Raw genomic sequence first — 13590 nt, 5'->3', positions numbered from 1 at the left:
TTTCTGGGACAGAGGGAAAAACATTGTACCTTAGGAATCACTGGAGAGTACAGGCTAGTCTCATACTGTGAATCAGGCCAGAGGGCCTCCCAGCACCTTTTTTCGTCTTTCTTATGAAAGAGCTTGTTGAAGGGTGAAGTCCAGCTCTGTTGGCAATTTCCTCACCCTCATCCCAGTACTGGTGGTAGTTACTGTGTTATGAAGTAGTGAAATCATCAAGTTACCAGTCATGCTCCAGCTGTTGCTGTCAACCGTGCTGGGAGATGGGCCAGATAAATAAATCTTCTTTATTAAATAAGTTAAATTGTTAATTTTAATCTCTCCATGGGTCAGATCTTTTTCAGTCAGATTTTGTGTCCTGTGAGATTGCCAATTCTGTCATGATTTTTGCTAATCAGCTAACATTTCTCAACCTGACAAAGCATCATTGCAGAAAAAGATAATTTTTTTTTATAAGACAATGTGTCTTGAAACCAACTAAAATACTTTCTTTGTACCTTTTGAAAAATAGCCCTTTGTACCTAGCCATTGAATACCGGTATTAGACTCATCATGGATTTTAGAATTAATTGTCTTGCACTCTGATTTTGGTTTATTGCTATATTATTTTTTTCAATTCTTGCAGTAAGTAGCCATCTAGTATCAAAACAACCTTGAATTCAGTATCCAAATTACTAGTTGTGAATTTATCTCAAAAGAGATATATATAAACTCAAAAGAGAGAGAGAGATGTATTTTCTGTTAAGAGTAGAAGTCCTGAAGCTCTGATACTGAGACCTGTGTTTTGAGTCTTTCAGTAACTTGATCTGCACTTGCTGAGCAGCCGCTTAGCTTTAATGTTTTGGGTTCCCAGGCTGACAAGCAGAGATGAGTGTTCCTGGGTAGCACAGCAGATGAGTCTTTGAACATTAGTTGTACAGTGTTGTGAGACACTGTGATAAAAGGTATCCTGTGGCATAGTTCTGGTCACACTCATTAATGAAACTGGTGTTAAAATAGTATTAATTACATTATCAAAACACCCCTTCCCAGTCATTCCAACCTTCCTATGCTTTTTCCTTATTATTTTGTACCTTTTTCTTAGCCCCAGACTCTATTTAATTGCTGAAAGACCTAGATTCTCCAGTTTTGGCTCTCCAGTAACTTGCTGTCACTTCCTCATGATGACTTGGTTTTTCTGCAGTTTGGTTTCTGTCCCTGTAATGTGGGGATGACAGATGAACTGTTGCACAGGGACACTAACTTGTTAATGCCTGAAATAACCTCCTGAGAAGGAGGTTCATACGGATGTGAAGTGTCTTTCACAAATGGGCCAAACTGAGATAAACAGAGGTTTTGAGTACATGCATGTAATAGAGCACTGCACATAGTTCGACTTTCACAGCTTGCTTTCATTTTTCTGTATCTTAACTGTAGAATATAACCAGTTGTTTAAGTTGAACATCAACCGAAATCACAGAGGTTTCCGACGAGCAATTCGGTCCAAAGGAATTAAATTTGAAGTATTTCATAAAGGGTAAGTCCACAGTTTGTTCCCCCCTCATTGCTACTTTAGTAACAGTTGAAAAGAGTGTTGTAGCTGAAATTTATGAAGCACGGTCTTTAAGCTAGCAATAAAGAGTTGTCTAGTTCTCCTCATGCCCAAGAACTCCTTTCAAAATGTGCCCGAGCTCTGTATCTTCCCCTAAGGGGGTGGAAAAAAAGGCTGAAGTTCAGTGAATTTGATTCATAACTGGCAGATCAGTTGAGAATTAATGTGTTAAGAGGAATTGATGAGACTGAGAAAGTAATGATTCAGCTTCAAATTGTTTTGATTCTTAATCCAATTTGGATTTAGTCATCGGGACTAGAAGATTTAAATGTTATATGGGATAATTTTGTAGAATTACAAAGTACAAGTGGCAGCAAAACTTTTAACAGCAGTAAAGCAGATGACAGATGATGGCAGAACTAGTGTTATGTTTTTGTACTTATCTTCATTCTGGGGATCTTACAGTATTTACTGAACACTGCTATCAAACTGTTAGACTATCTTGAGAGAGACAGACTCCCCTCATCTCAGAGATCAAGATGATGAGATGGATGTTAACAATTGGTAACGTTCAGGGAAATCATCCTACATCTAGGCTCATTACCAATTTATTGAAAATCTGAGTGGCCTATATTCACTAATCCTCAAGTTGGTTGTGATCCATGACTTGGATGGGGTGTTAGATAACCTGTTTTTGTCTCGCTGGCTCTTTATGCTATTCTTTGTTTCTGTTACTGGGACATGCAGAAATGATCCATAGGTTCTCTGAGATGGTTTTCAAGTTGTAAATGTTTCAATTTGTGAGCTAAAGTCCCCTTGGTTTTACTCCAGGTCTTCCATTTGCATCTCTGTTGAAGCAAAAGCTGATTTTCTTATTCTGTCAATCCTGACTGCTCCACTGCTCTGTTGTTCAAGATTCCATCATTAGAAATCCTGCCTCTTTTGCATAGAACTGTGAAGTGTTTACATTTGTTCAAAACTTTTTTCCCTATCTTTTGCATACCATTGTGCATATGGGGCATGTCCTATTCTCCTACCACCTGGAACTGTGCTTGTTTTTAAGGTCTGAGCTCAGGCTCAAGTTCACCCATTGGGAAACATTCTCCAGTGATTCATGAGTTGTATGCCAGCTCCAGATTTTCCTTTGAAGCCTTTTTGAAGACTAGCAAAAAAATCTGTGCGGGTTGCCTCTTTTCTGGTTCTGAGATTTTTTGTTGTTGTTGTTCTTAGAACAGGAATCTCATAAGTTAAATATATGCATGTTTCTTTGGGGTGGAGCCGTTGCAGTTCCCCTGGGCAAATAGCAACAGGGAAGGAGAAAAAGAAGAAATGCCCACTGATCACCTTCCCCCGGCCATCTTCTCAGGAGAAAGGAGAGGATTAATTGATCCAAGCTCTTTTCTAAAGACTGTCTGCTCCCTGTCTTTCTTCAAGACTGTAAATGAATAATACTTTCAGAAATGCTTGTAGGTGTTGTAGTTTTGGGGTCTCTGATAGCTCTTTGACCATCTCCCAAGAATTACTCTGTCTCAGTGAGTAAAGGAGATTTGTTTTAGGTCATACATATTAAACTTCAGTTTAAAGAACACTTTTTTCAAGTAAAAACCCAGCAATGTATTTTTCCAAAGGAAAAGTCTCTCCTTAAACCTCTCCTAAAAGCATCTGAAGATAAAAGGAGATTTCCCCAGAGCTGTTTCTGAAGCCATGGCCTAGAGCAAGTTCACATTCTTCACTGCAAAACCCCTAAAACTGATCAGGGATGAACCAGTCTTCATTGTTTCTTGAATTGTAAAATGGAAAAATGCTTTAAAAAAATTCAGCTAGAAGAATTGCTGATTCTCTTTTTAAGTTTATGAACAAAGTGTCCAACATACTGCAGTACAATTATGTAATCCTTCTTCGTTTTAAGGTGCTTGTGAAGTAACGGGAAGTATTCTAGCATGTAAGCTAATAAATTCTGAACTTTTCTGAATGATTTTGTGAGTCTACTGTAATCTCATCAGTGGAGAATATAGTCTCATCTTTGGAAGGCTTTCTGTCAACAACATTCATAGGCATTTTGTTTGGAGGCAGCGCTATCAGCCCTTGAGGTACTCGTGACATCATTTTTCTGTACTACAGCAATTTGTGTTGAGATGGACAAACTGACAAATAAGAAGCAATCTGAACAACTGAGCCAGAATCTTTCAAGTCCTTCAGCAACAGGGTTTTGGCAGAGGTGTACTTCCTAACAGTGACTCGCTGCGTGTTCCAGTGCATTCAGAGTAGTGTAGTGGTCTTGCACTCTTTATCCCATCTAGAAGTGTCTGAGCTCCCTCTGTGAGCTCGCTGCAGCCTGAGCTAATGGTACCAGACCATTGTCCTCCTAATCTATAGAGATTTAGGTGCTATATGAGCTATAGCATTCCTGATGCTATTTCTGAACACACAAGCAGGAAATTGAGGTTAAAGTCTGGATGACAGGTTCCTTATACTGCAGTTGATATGAGCTATTTGGAGAATACATGAATGAAGCAATCATTGAGGTGGTCAATGTGAGGAATCAACCTTACTGCTCTTCCAGTCAGAGATTTTAGACAGTCGGGTTCACAGATGTTCACTTGGAACTTGTAGGCACTGATGGCAGCATCAGGTCTGTGTATTAATACACTGGTTACTGTTGCCACAGATGACATGACCGTGAGGCTCCATATAATATTCTTCAGAGTTTTCATTGCATATGTCAAGTCTTGCTTGATAATATCTTAGTATCTCTTAATGATAATAGGAAGAAAGGTGGATGTTTTGGGGTTGGGTTTTTTGTATGTTTGTTGGTTTGCTTGCTTGTTTTTTTCCTAAATAGAATGGCATAAAAAAGGAAGCTTCTGAATTCTTGGCAGATTTCCTGTCTAAAACATGACAGGCATGGCTGGTTGGTTTTCCTGCCTCCAGAATCTCTAGATTTTAGTTGTTTATCAAACCTTTTGGAGACTGATTCAGGGAAATGCTTGGATGCAGGCAAAGAAATCCAGTGCTTTGAGCTGAACGCTTCTGTGGAAGTAGTGTGTTTTAGTCTTAGCTGTTGCCTTTTGAAAGAGTTTGTCTGGATAAGGATTGCACCACCTGTCTCTGTTAAGGTAAAGATGGATGTCTTGCTGATAAAACTGTTAAACAGAAGTGACTGTAGCAGAGAAAAGTTGATTGTTTTCCTTGCAGGATAAAAATGCTCTGTGTTTAATTTCAGCAGACTAGAAATTCTAAAATGATAGTTCTTGACTGTTAAAACTACCAGTATGAAGGTGAATCAAAACAACAGCTGAAATGAAATGTTCTTACTTGTTGAAATTGAGTGGTTTGATCTATCAAAATGAAACAGAATTATTTGTGTGACTTTTTCCTAATAAGTAATTTGTTAAAACCAGCATGTGCCTGTGAAATGTTTGTTTTGATGAGGGATGCAACTTCCCTGGGAAGTTTTTCAGCCTGTTCTGTTAAACAGCCCATTGCGGAAGATTCCATCTGTCCTGGCTGTTAGGCCATTCTTCCCTGTCGCCCTGTGCAAGGATGAAAGCTGCTGCTATTCCAAGTGCTAGTTTAGTTGATTGTTTTTCTTCACTACTGTCCTCATCTTTAATTTGGTTGCAAGAGAATAATTAAAAAATGAGTACTTCCAAATCTTGTGCTTGTAGTCTAGTTCACTAAGGGTTTGCCCCTTGTACCCTGGTTTGTATGGTTCTAGTAGCATGTCTTCACTAGCCTTCCCGGATGTGGTGATGGTGTGAACAGTGATGACCTCTTAGCTTGCTTTCTCTTCAATGTTCTGAAAAACCTTACCCATTCAGTTAAGGAAGGTTTCTTTGAAACAGGTCCTTTTTCAGAAGTGACAAGCAAGTGGGGACAGCACACTTGAAACTGGACAAGCTGGAATCAGAATGTGAAGTTAGAGAGATCATCGAGGTATGTTTTCTGGGTGAGGTGTGTTCTTCTAGTTAGTAGTATTTGAACACAAAGGGAAAACGAATACTCGCATTGCCTAAATCTGTATCTGTATACAGGTGACAGTTTTGTATTGGACGAGTTTGATAAACAATGGGCTCTTTGTTTTATTGTCTCTTGAAGCTTGTAATAGCTGTGACCGTTCTGGTAGTGGGAACTTCTTGGAGACTCTCTTCTGCAAATTTTCTTTATCAAGATAGTTTTCTTTGTCAGGACCAGAAATTCAGGTGATTCCCCAAATTATTTGCATTGGTAGCTAACAGATCAAAGGATTAAGCGAAGACTGCCAGACTGGATAGAGCGCTGCCATAAGATCCAGTAGATCATTAAGTGGAACCTTAAAAAAAAAAAAATCCCTCGGGCTGCAGCACAGACATGCTCAGGACACCACTGCCCTTAGCATCCTGAGCTGCCCGTGGAGTCCATTTGTACTTCGGGGGCTTGGTGCGTGGCAGGCAGAGGTACCGCAGCCGCTGGTACAGCTGCCTTGCACGAGTTGTATGGGGGACCTGCTCCCGAGTTATGAATCCAAGGAAGCACGTGGCTGCGACGCCTCCCAGCACTGCAGTTGCCTGCAGGTGATCTCTGTCATCTTCTAGTCATGGGGAAATAAAGTCAATGGTTGCCTGAGGCACTACAGTTTGACACTATCGTTTGTACGAGTGCTAACTGGTCGTCTTTTTGTGGTTCTTTCAGATTTTTGATGGCAGAAAGCCCACTGGAGGGAAACTGGAGGTGAAAGTGAGACTCCGGGAGCCCCTCAGTGGTCAAGATCTTCAAACAATTACAGAAAATTGGCTGGTCCTTGAACATTAGTTCTATCCGAGGTATGAATACTGCATCTAAAGGTGGTCTGGCCAGAACTTGACAGGGCTACAGATAAGCTGGTTGAATAATGTGTTTTGTTGACATTGACCTAATTACACAGCTCTGGCTTTGATACCATAATTGTAGTGGTGAGTTGACATAGTTTCAGAAATGAGGTTACAGTGTCTCTGATTAGTTTGTATATCAAAGATGCTATTTCACCATCACTTGAAATAAAGGGAGAGCTTCTAGCATCATCTTTATTTAGAATAATATTTAGAAAATAAGATTGACGAGTCCTTTCTAGGAGGGTGCTTCCTGTCCATCCTTACTGTTAGCAAAAAACCTTTCAGAGTTAGCAAGGACCCTTCTTCCCCTACACCCTTCTTCCCCTACCAGAAGCTAGAGAAGGGCATTTGTTTGTCCCATAGAAGTCTGCTTGACTTTATCTAAAAGGGAAACTATTGGAGACAGACTTTTTTCCGGATACTTGAGACTTCTCGGCAGGCAGAAACTGTGCAGTTGAATACAGGCTACCTGAAGAACTGTGCCTGGTGCTTACTGTGCCCGTATCAAGTACAGAAGAGGAGCTGTGCACTGTCACAGTGGCTGTATATTAGAAGGATGAAAAAGAGGTAGGCTGCTGCTTCTTGCCAGCCTCTACAGAAACTGCTTGGTTTTGGAACTTTTCTTCCTTTCTCATACTCTGCTTTTTGGGTATCACAAATTCTCCCTTCTTGAAAAAAACAAAAGCAAATAAATACCAAAAATTCTGGTGTCTTTTTTTAAAGTGATATTCTACATGAAGTTACTGAAAAGATAAGTACCAGCAGTCTATCTGCCTGTGGAATCTCTAATTCAGCCTACTTTTATGTATGTGTCTGATGTTTGAAAGAAATTCAGACTCGTTGGACACAATCACCGATACCCTGAAACTTAGGTCCTCGCTTCTCCCACAGCTTATGTTCATAAAACCATGGAGAGGACGCTGACTGGCTAGGGACAGTCAGGCAGATCGTGCAAATCACCGGCAGTCATAGGGCATTATTGGCAGGGGTACGACCGTGTTGATCCCTTCTGAGCAGGTATTTATTGTACCGTGATAGCGTGTACAGCCCCCCTCTTGGACCACGACCTTGCTATACCAGCATGGAACAAACCTCACCTTTTCTGGTGGAAAACAGATGATGTATAACTACTAAGTTTCTGATAAGTAATCCCTCTTCCTTTGCTTGAGCTCCTGAAGGCTCTGTGCTCCCTCTTCCTTAGCATATTGTTTTCTTTGCATTCATAAATGCCAGTTAAGCTAATATTCATCAGCTTCACAGCGACATCACCTGTTTGCCACACCTTTACTTCCGAATTGCATTAGACTTGACAGATTGAGAGGTCTTGTTTCAATATGTGAGTCTGAACTTGTAGCACCAAAGGGACTGTTTGTCTAGTGATTTCTTCCTCACAGCCAAGGAGGTCGGTAAGCTGCCTGTGAGCTTCACAGTTAGGCGGCGAGGGACATGTTTGACGCCGTATCTGAAGTAACAACTTGGCCTTGTGCCGTGACTGGATGCTTAGGCATTTTCAATCACTAGAGCTTAATAATTTTGCTCCATTAATTTTTCTAGTGGACCATCCAGAAAATTCATGTCAGCATTTTACATACAATGTGACCTTGAATTGTGAACATCTGTTAAGTACTGCATCAAGTGATGTTGTTGTTTTTTGGTTGTTTTTTTTATCCCCAGATCCATTGGAATGTTAAAAGATGTGGGATGAACCTATGTAGGACGATGCTGCTAGCTGCAAGCACCAAAGATGATAAATGAATGCACTACTGAACTTAATGTCTATTTTGATAACAGCCATAGTGCTTATTAATAACTTTAAGGCAAATGTAAGGCTCTGGAAATCTGCTGCTGCAGGGAATTGTTACCAGTCTACGCAAAATAGAATTGCCTTAACGTGGGACTACTAATGTAGCACCAGGATGAATGTTACATTAACTATGCATAGCGGTGTGTGGAAAGTTTAGCCCCTTAAAAATTCCCTGAGGCAGTGCAAAAACTTTTCAGTCAAGTCACAGGTAAGACCTTTACTAGAATTCATTTCTTCCACGTGTACAAGCAGCCAATGTGGTACAGTGAACAGTCTGCTACTGCTTCTTCCGTTCTCTCTTATCAAGGCTGGTTTGGGGTTTGGGTTTTTTTGTTTCCTAAAATAGGGAAGAGAGAACTCGGGCAGCAATCTAGCAGCAGTGTGTCCCTCCTCTGTGCATGCCATTGCAACATGAAGTTCAATGGGATGTTGCCTTTCAGAAGAAAATGCAAGACTTCTTAGCAGCAGGTGTTTACAGATCTACATTTTTTTTTTTCTGGCTACTGGTTGTCTGCCATGCTTGCCGCACTGCTTGTTCAGTGCAGTCCGGGTACTGTGCCTTCATCCTTTTTCTTTTTACATTGAAAAAAGGAGGGGAAAAAAAAAGTATGCTAGACTGCTGCTTCCCAAATGTTCCTTGTATTTTTACAAAAATAGGCTCTTACTGTTCTTCCAGGTGATGGGGAAAATAGCCACTCTTTGTCATGTAGAAAACTGGATTATGACTATTTTCAGGAATGCTTTTGATCAGCACCATACAAAAAATGGTACCAAATATGTTTGTGTTTTTAAATCTCTGTGAGCTGACAGAAGTGACTGATCTCAAAGGAAAGGATGTGCCTGCAGTGGGGAGTCGGACCGCTCCTGCACCAGCTCTTTAGGTAGGGCAAGTTTTTTGACAGAAAGGAGTCCAGACAAGTAAGGCAGTGCTGCCTCTGTCTTCCTGAGCAGATGAAGACAATACAGTATTTAGTTTTTAATTTCAATAAATTTAATATACAAAACTACATGTTGAAAATAAAAATATAATATGCAGTTTTTTGCAGTGTTAACTAACTGAATTTTAAAAGTACAATTTTTTTTTTCTAAAACAAGTACTCATTTCTTAACAACATGGTAATTAAGGTCATTTAAAAGGCTATGGTTGAAGCAAACATGTCAGTCAGTCACCAGTTGATAGTGTTTTGCACAAACATAATCCAAACCTAAAAGACTTTTGGGGCAAAGGAAGAGAAGATAAAGATTTTTCACCTCTTTCACTGCATTATTAAGCATAACAATGCAACTAAAGTAACTGGAAAGCCGCTGCTGTGGCAAAGCTGGAGTGCAGGCTCTAGAAGGAAGATTATTAGTTGGTTTATGGAATGTTCTTCCCGATACTGAATCTTGCCTACACTGCGTAGTGCTGCGCTGTGTCCCAAGGTGTGCAAAAACAGCGTGCAGAGGGGAGTCTGAAAGTAACCCTAGTCCTGCTCTGCTGCACAAATACATAGGAAGGCTAGTGACTGTGTAATAGCTTAAGGTTTGTCCATCATGAAACATTTAAGTAAGCCGCATTAAGCCAGCCACCTTTTCCCAAATGCCAGAGGTAAGGTTTCACTTTGATGTAACACTTGCTCTTTTAAGTGTAGTTGCGTGCTACCTCTTGCTGGCCAGCTTTTATTTGTGGAGTTGGACCCCGGTTCTCTGGCCTGCCTTCTCCAAGTGTTGGGTGGCGACAGCTGTAATTTACAGTATTGGATTTGTCAGACTTTGCTTTTTTTTAAAAAGCAGTAGCCATTTATTCACAAATGCACTCTGTACATACACTGTGCTGTCTTTACATAAAATACATTGCTACATGTGCAGTTACCTTTTCCTTGGCCCAGCTAATGCTGTGTATTTGTTTAAAAAATATAGCATCAGTCTCACAGTAGCCTCGCACTTCCCTTTATATCTGAAAGGAGGCCCGTGTTACATACAGCAAAACCAAAATAATCCCCGCTGCATTCACCAGAACTGACTGCGAGTAGGGACGATGCAAGGTCCGAGATACTGTGTTCACCATCAGTGAGCCCCTCTCTTCCCAAATTAATCTTCTGTATAGACAGGAGGAGAAACCTTCACCCCATGCCCCCTTCCTGGGAGGGACTCAAACCAGCTGCATTGCTTGGGTATGGCTAAACAAACCAAATCCCCTGCTCCTGCTTTCAGCTCTTTCCAGTGGTTAGCAGCTTTCCACGGAGACAGTAAGACTGTGGAACCACGTTTCCTCTGGCTGATTCTCAACTCTAGCTTCACAATGTCGTGGCAGATGCGAGCAGCTGCCTGCCTTCCTTACTAAAGCCCTCTCAGGTGAGACCAAGAGCACTGGGCCAAGTGCAAGTGTTCAGAGCTGACCAGAAAGCCTTTTTCAGCAGAACATGCAAAAACAGCCACTCTATACTTTTATCACAGGTAAGCTTTTACATGGTGCTGCTAATATGAAGTGCAAGCTGTCTTGTATTACATGACACTAGCGTTACACTACAGCATACAGCAAGGAGACTTAAAGCTGCCCTGGGTGTTACTTTTCTTTGAAAAGCAGGACCTACTGGGGAAGAGGAATGAGAGAGAACTGCACTTGAGGGCTAGTATTTCCTCTGCTTCGTACAGATTTGTAAACAAAGTACAGAATAGCAGAGTTGTTCTAGGAGATGATAGAAATCTGCCCAGGTGACGAGTTTTTGTAGTAAATAGAGGAAAAAAGTAAACTAGCCTATTAATTACACACACAAAACTGCAGTTTACATAATACCGCTTTCAGAGAGATGCCTGCCCTTATGCTCATTTGGACGCATCTACAAACGTAGTTATGGCTAGGTAATCTTTCCCTATCTCTCAAGGGCTACTCCAAAAGTATTTCAACCAATAATCTGGTCAAAATAATGTAAACGTTACTTTTTAATGTCTACAGAATAACCACAGACGGCATTATGATGAGGTCAGAATGGAGGTCTTGATTGTTCATTCTTACATGTCCATCTACAAACAGTACAAGATTGGAGTTTCACTTTTTATTTACGCCCCAGTGATCTTTGCACCCGTTTGAGCATTTAGAGTACATGACTGTAAGTCTTTAAACATGAGCATTTTTCTAAACAGTAACAGAAGTGTATTAGCTGCAAGGATAGCATAGCCATGTTGTCGTATAGAAGCTGCCCTGATCCTCTGTTTGTTGACAATGCATAGAAGATTTAGAATTATGGAACAACTGTCCCTCCCTCCTCCCCCCCCTCCCCCAATAGTGTTAACAAAAGCTTAATTTTCCAGTTTTAAAGTGCAAATGATTCAGATACAACTGCTGCTTGAACAGGTCTGAACAGAAAATGAAGTCCTCTTATGAGATGTTTTCCAGAATATAAAAGATGAGCTCCATTATGACGGGCCCCTCACTCAACTGACATGCCCCTCCATGAATCACTGGAACTAAGGCACTGTCCAGGTCATTCATGTATTGAGAGGGCAGTGGCTGTCCATTACTCCCAGCTTGATAACCAACCTAAAAAATACAAAGTAAGAGTGGGTTTTACAGCGAATAGGACACAAGGCTGTGATTCAGTGGGCAGTAAGGGAAGTGCCGTGCCAGGAGGATGATTTGTGTGAGGTGCCGTGGCCGCTGCCTGGGGGAGGTCAGGCACTTGAACAGGATGTAGCAGGCACTAAAGCAGCTTTTCCACCTTTTTTTTTGTTCTTTGTGTTCCCAGTGGCTGCCTAGACAAAAGTAGCCTTTTTTTTTTCTACTGCTTTGTCAAAGCAGATCATTCAGATCAGCAGGAACCGCACCCTGCATTATCAGATTAAGTCACGCAGTATTTAAAAGCTGGTTGTTACTAAGAACACGTCCACTCCAAGGCAAGGCCAGCTGTCTTGCCGGGAGACCCTTATCTCTGCTTGTAGTTTTTGCTGTAGAGCACTCTCGAGGGGACCTTCCATCTGTTTGTTTCTCTGCCTCATATGCAGTGTGATCTTCTAAGAACAGCCATGCTCGTCAACAATGTTTTATGCTCACCCAAGAATACATTTACTACACTCCTGTCTTTTAACTTCTGGTGAAAAGGCCGACTTGGAGTCTTCTCTGAGGACGTGGCAGGCCTGCAGCTCGCAGGGCTGTTCACAGGTCTCTGACTACAGAGCAGGTGCTGCTAGCGGCATATGGGGGTCAAGCCTGGTGTTAATTCAGGCTCGGCGCTAGCTTTCCAATTTTAACAGATGGCCCAAAACGCCAAACAACAGTCGGCACCCCTAGATTAGCATCTGATACTGGTAATTCTTTAACCAAGCGAATGGCTGAAGTGTTCTCTTCCCTTTTTGGGGAACAAACAAGGGAACAATCCCCCAGTTAAACCGAAACTATTCAAGACTTACTTGATCTGAGTCAAGTGTAACACGCAGACCTAGCTTAGTCATTCCATCTTCTTTCAACAATTTAAGATGAGGACACAGGGCTAAACAGAAAGCCTTTGCCACGTTTTCAGTCAATCTGCTGTGGTCGGCTGGGTCACTCAGACCATTATGTTGCTCATCATTTTCCAGGAAAAACACCTGATGGAAAGAGTTAACACAAGACTTACTTAACACTTGGCTTTTCTAGGAAATAAGGTTACTGAGATGCCATTTAAACTTTTACAAATGAAGACTAAAAGAAGAGCTGCTCAGGGAAGACCAGCAAAAGACCCTGAAGACAAGCTACCTTAGGGGGGAAAAAAAAAAAAACAACTTCAAAAGAAAGATTTAAATAGTGGTGTTCTCAAAAACCTTTCAGTTCTGGTCAAAAGCCTCATTACAGAAATTCGCTATGTATTGCACATAGTTTTTAATAAAACCCTGCTTTTAAACAGATGTTAATTTCAGAAAATTTGCATTTTTAGTAGAAGCCATCCCAGCCTGCAGATTTGTATTATGGTTGTCACTGAACTTGTCCCTGTTGAACCCAACTGACCTGGGAAAAAAGGATGCTAAGGTGGCAAGCTGCAGAGTGAGTAACTTGGTTCCTCCTGGGCAGGTTATGTGAAACACTTGAAGAAATCTTTTAACATTAGCATTTGTGTGCTGGCAGAGTCACAGGTAACATCAGCTATGCAAGTAGTTTCTGCAAGTGATTTATTCCACAGCACTTTTCATTTTAACTTGCAACATTTTAGAGAAGGTGGCTCAAAACAACATTTTTTAAAATAAGTAATTATTAAGATTTGTCTCCATTTAAAAAGGTAGTTTTTAACACAAATGCAGATGAAACCAGCTGTTACCTTGGGTAACACAGTAAGCAAGTATTTTTCTGGTTCCCCCCATGTTCAACAGCCACACGCGAGAAGAGGTGGCCAGCGCAGAGTAGGCTGTAGAGGCTGGCTGTGGTGGCAGCCTGAGCTGCGCATTAGCGATGGGAT

The 13590-nt window shown here is 41.2% G+C and overlaps 2 protein-coding genes across 6 annotated transcripts in view; one reads left to right on the top strand and one right to left on the bottom strand.

Annotated features, from left to right (window-relative positions):
- Positions 1-9220, top strand: part of CC2D1B (coiled-coil and C2 domain containing 1B) — a 35681-nt gene extending 26461 nt beyond the window's left edge. For 3 of the 4 annotated variants that reach the window (XM_052802554.1, XM_052802556.1, XM_052802557.1), the window contains exons 22-25: positions 1417-1516; positions 5377-5467; positions 6203-6333; positions 8056-9220. In XM_052802554.1, coding sequence (XP_052658514.1) covers positions 1417-1516; positions 5377-5467; positions 6203-6322 — 311 coding nt within the window. In that variant the 3' untranslated portion in view covers positions 6323-6333; positions 8056-9220. Of the gene's footprint in view, positions 1-1416; positions 1517-5376; positions 5468-6202; positions 6334-8055 lie in introns of those variants that run through there. The other variant, XR_008237333.1, reaches the window with a different exon arrangement.
- Positions 9221-11205: 1985 nt separating this feature from the next.
- The window catches only part of ZFYVE9 (zinc finger FYVE-type containing 9), a 63849-nt gene continuing 61464 nt past the window's right edge, over positions 11206-13590 (bottom strand). For both annotated transcript variants that reach the window (XM_052802552.1, XM_052802553.1), the window contains 2 exons: positions 12572-12748; positions 11206-11705 (listed from right to left, as the gene is read on the bottom strand). In XM_052802552.1, the coding sequence (XP_052658512.1) occupies positions 11544-11705; positions 12572-12748 (339 nt within the window). In that variant the 3' untranslated portion in view covers positions 11206-11543. The remainder of the gene's footprint in view (positions 11706-12571; positions 12749-13590) is intronic.

The sequence above is a fragment of the Harpia harpyja genome, chromosome 11 (genome assembly GCF_026419915.1).
Source record: "Harpia harpyja isolate bHarHar1 chromosome 11, bHarHar1 primary haplotype, whole genome shotgun sequence".
Lineage (NCBI taxonomy): Eukaryota > Metazoa > Chordata > Aves > Accipitriformes > Accipitridae > Harpia > Harpia harpyja.
The sequence above is the reverse complement of the archived record's forward strand: the minus strand, read 5'-3'. Positions and strand labels throughout refer to the sequence as shown.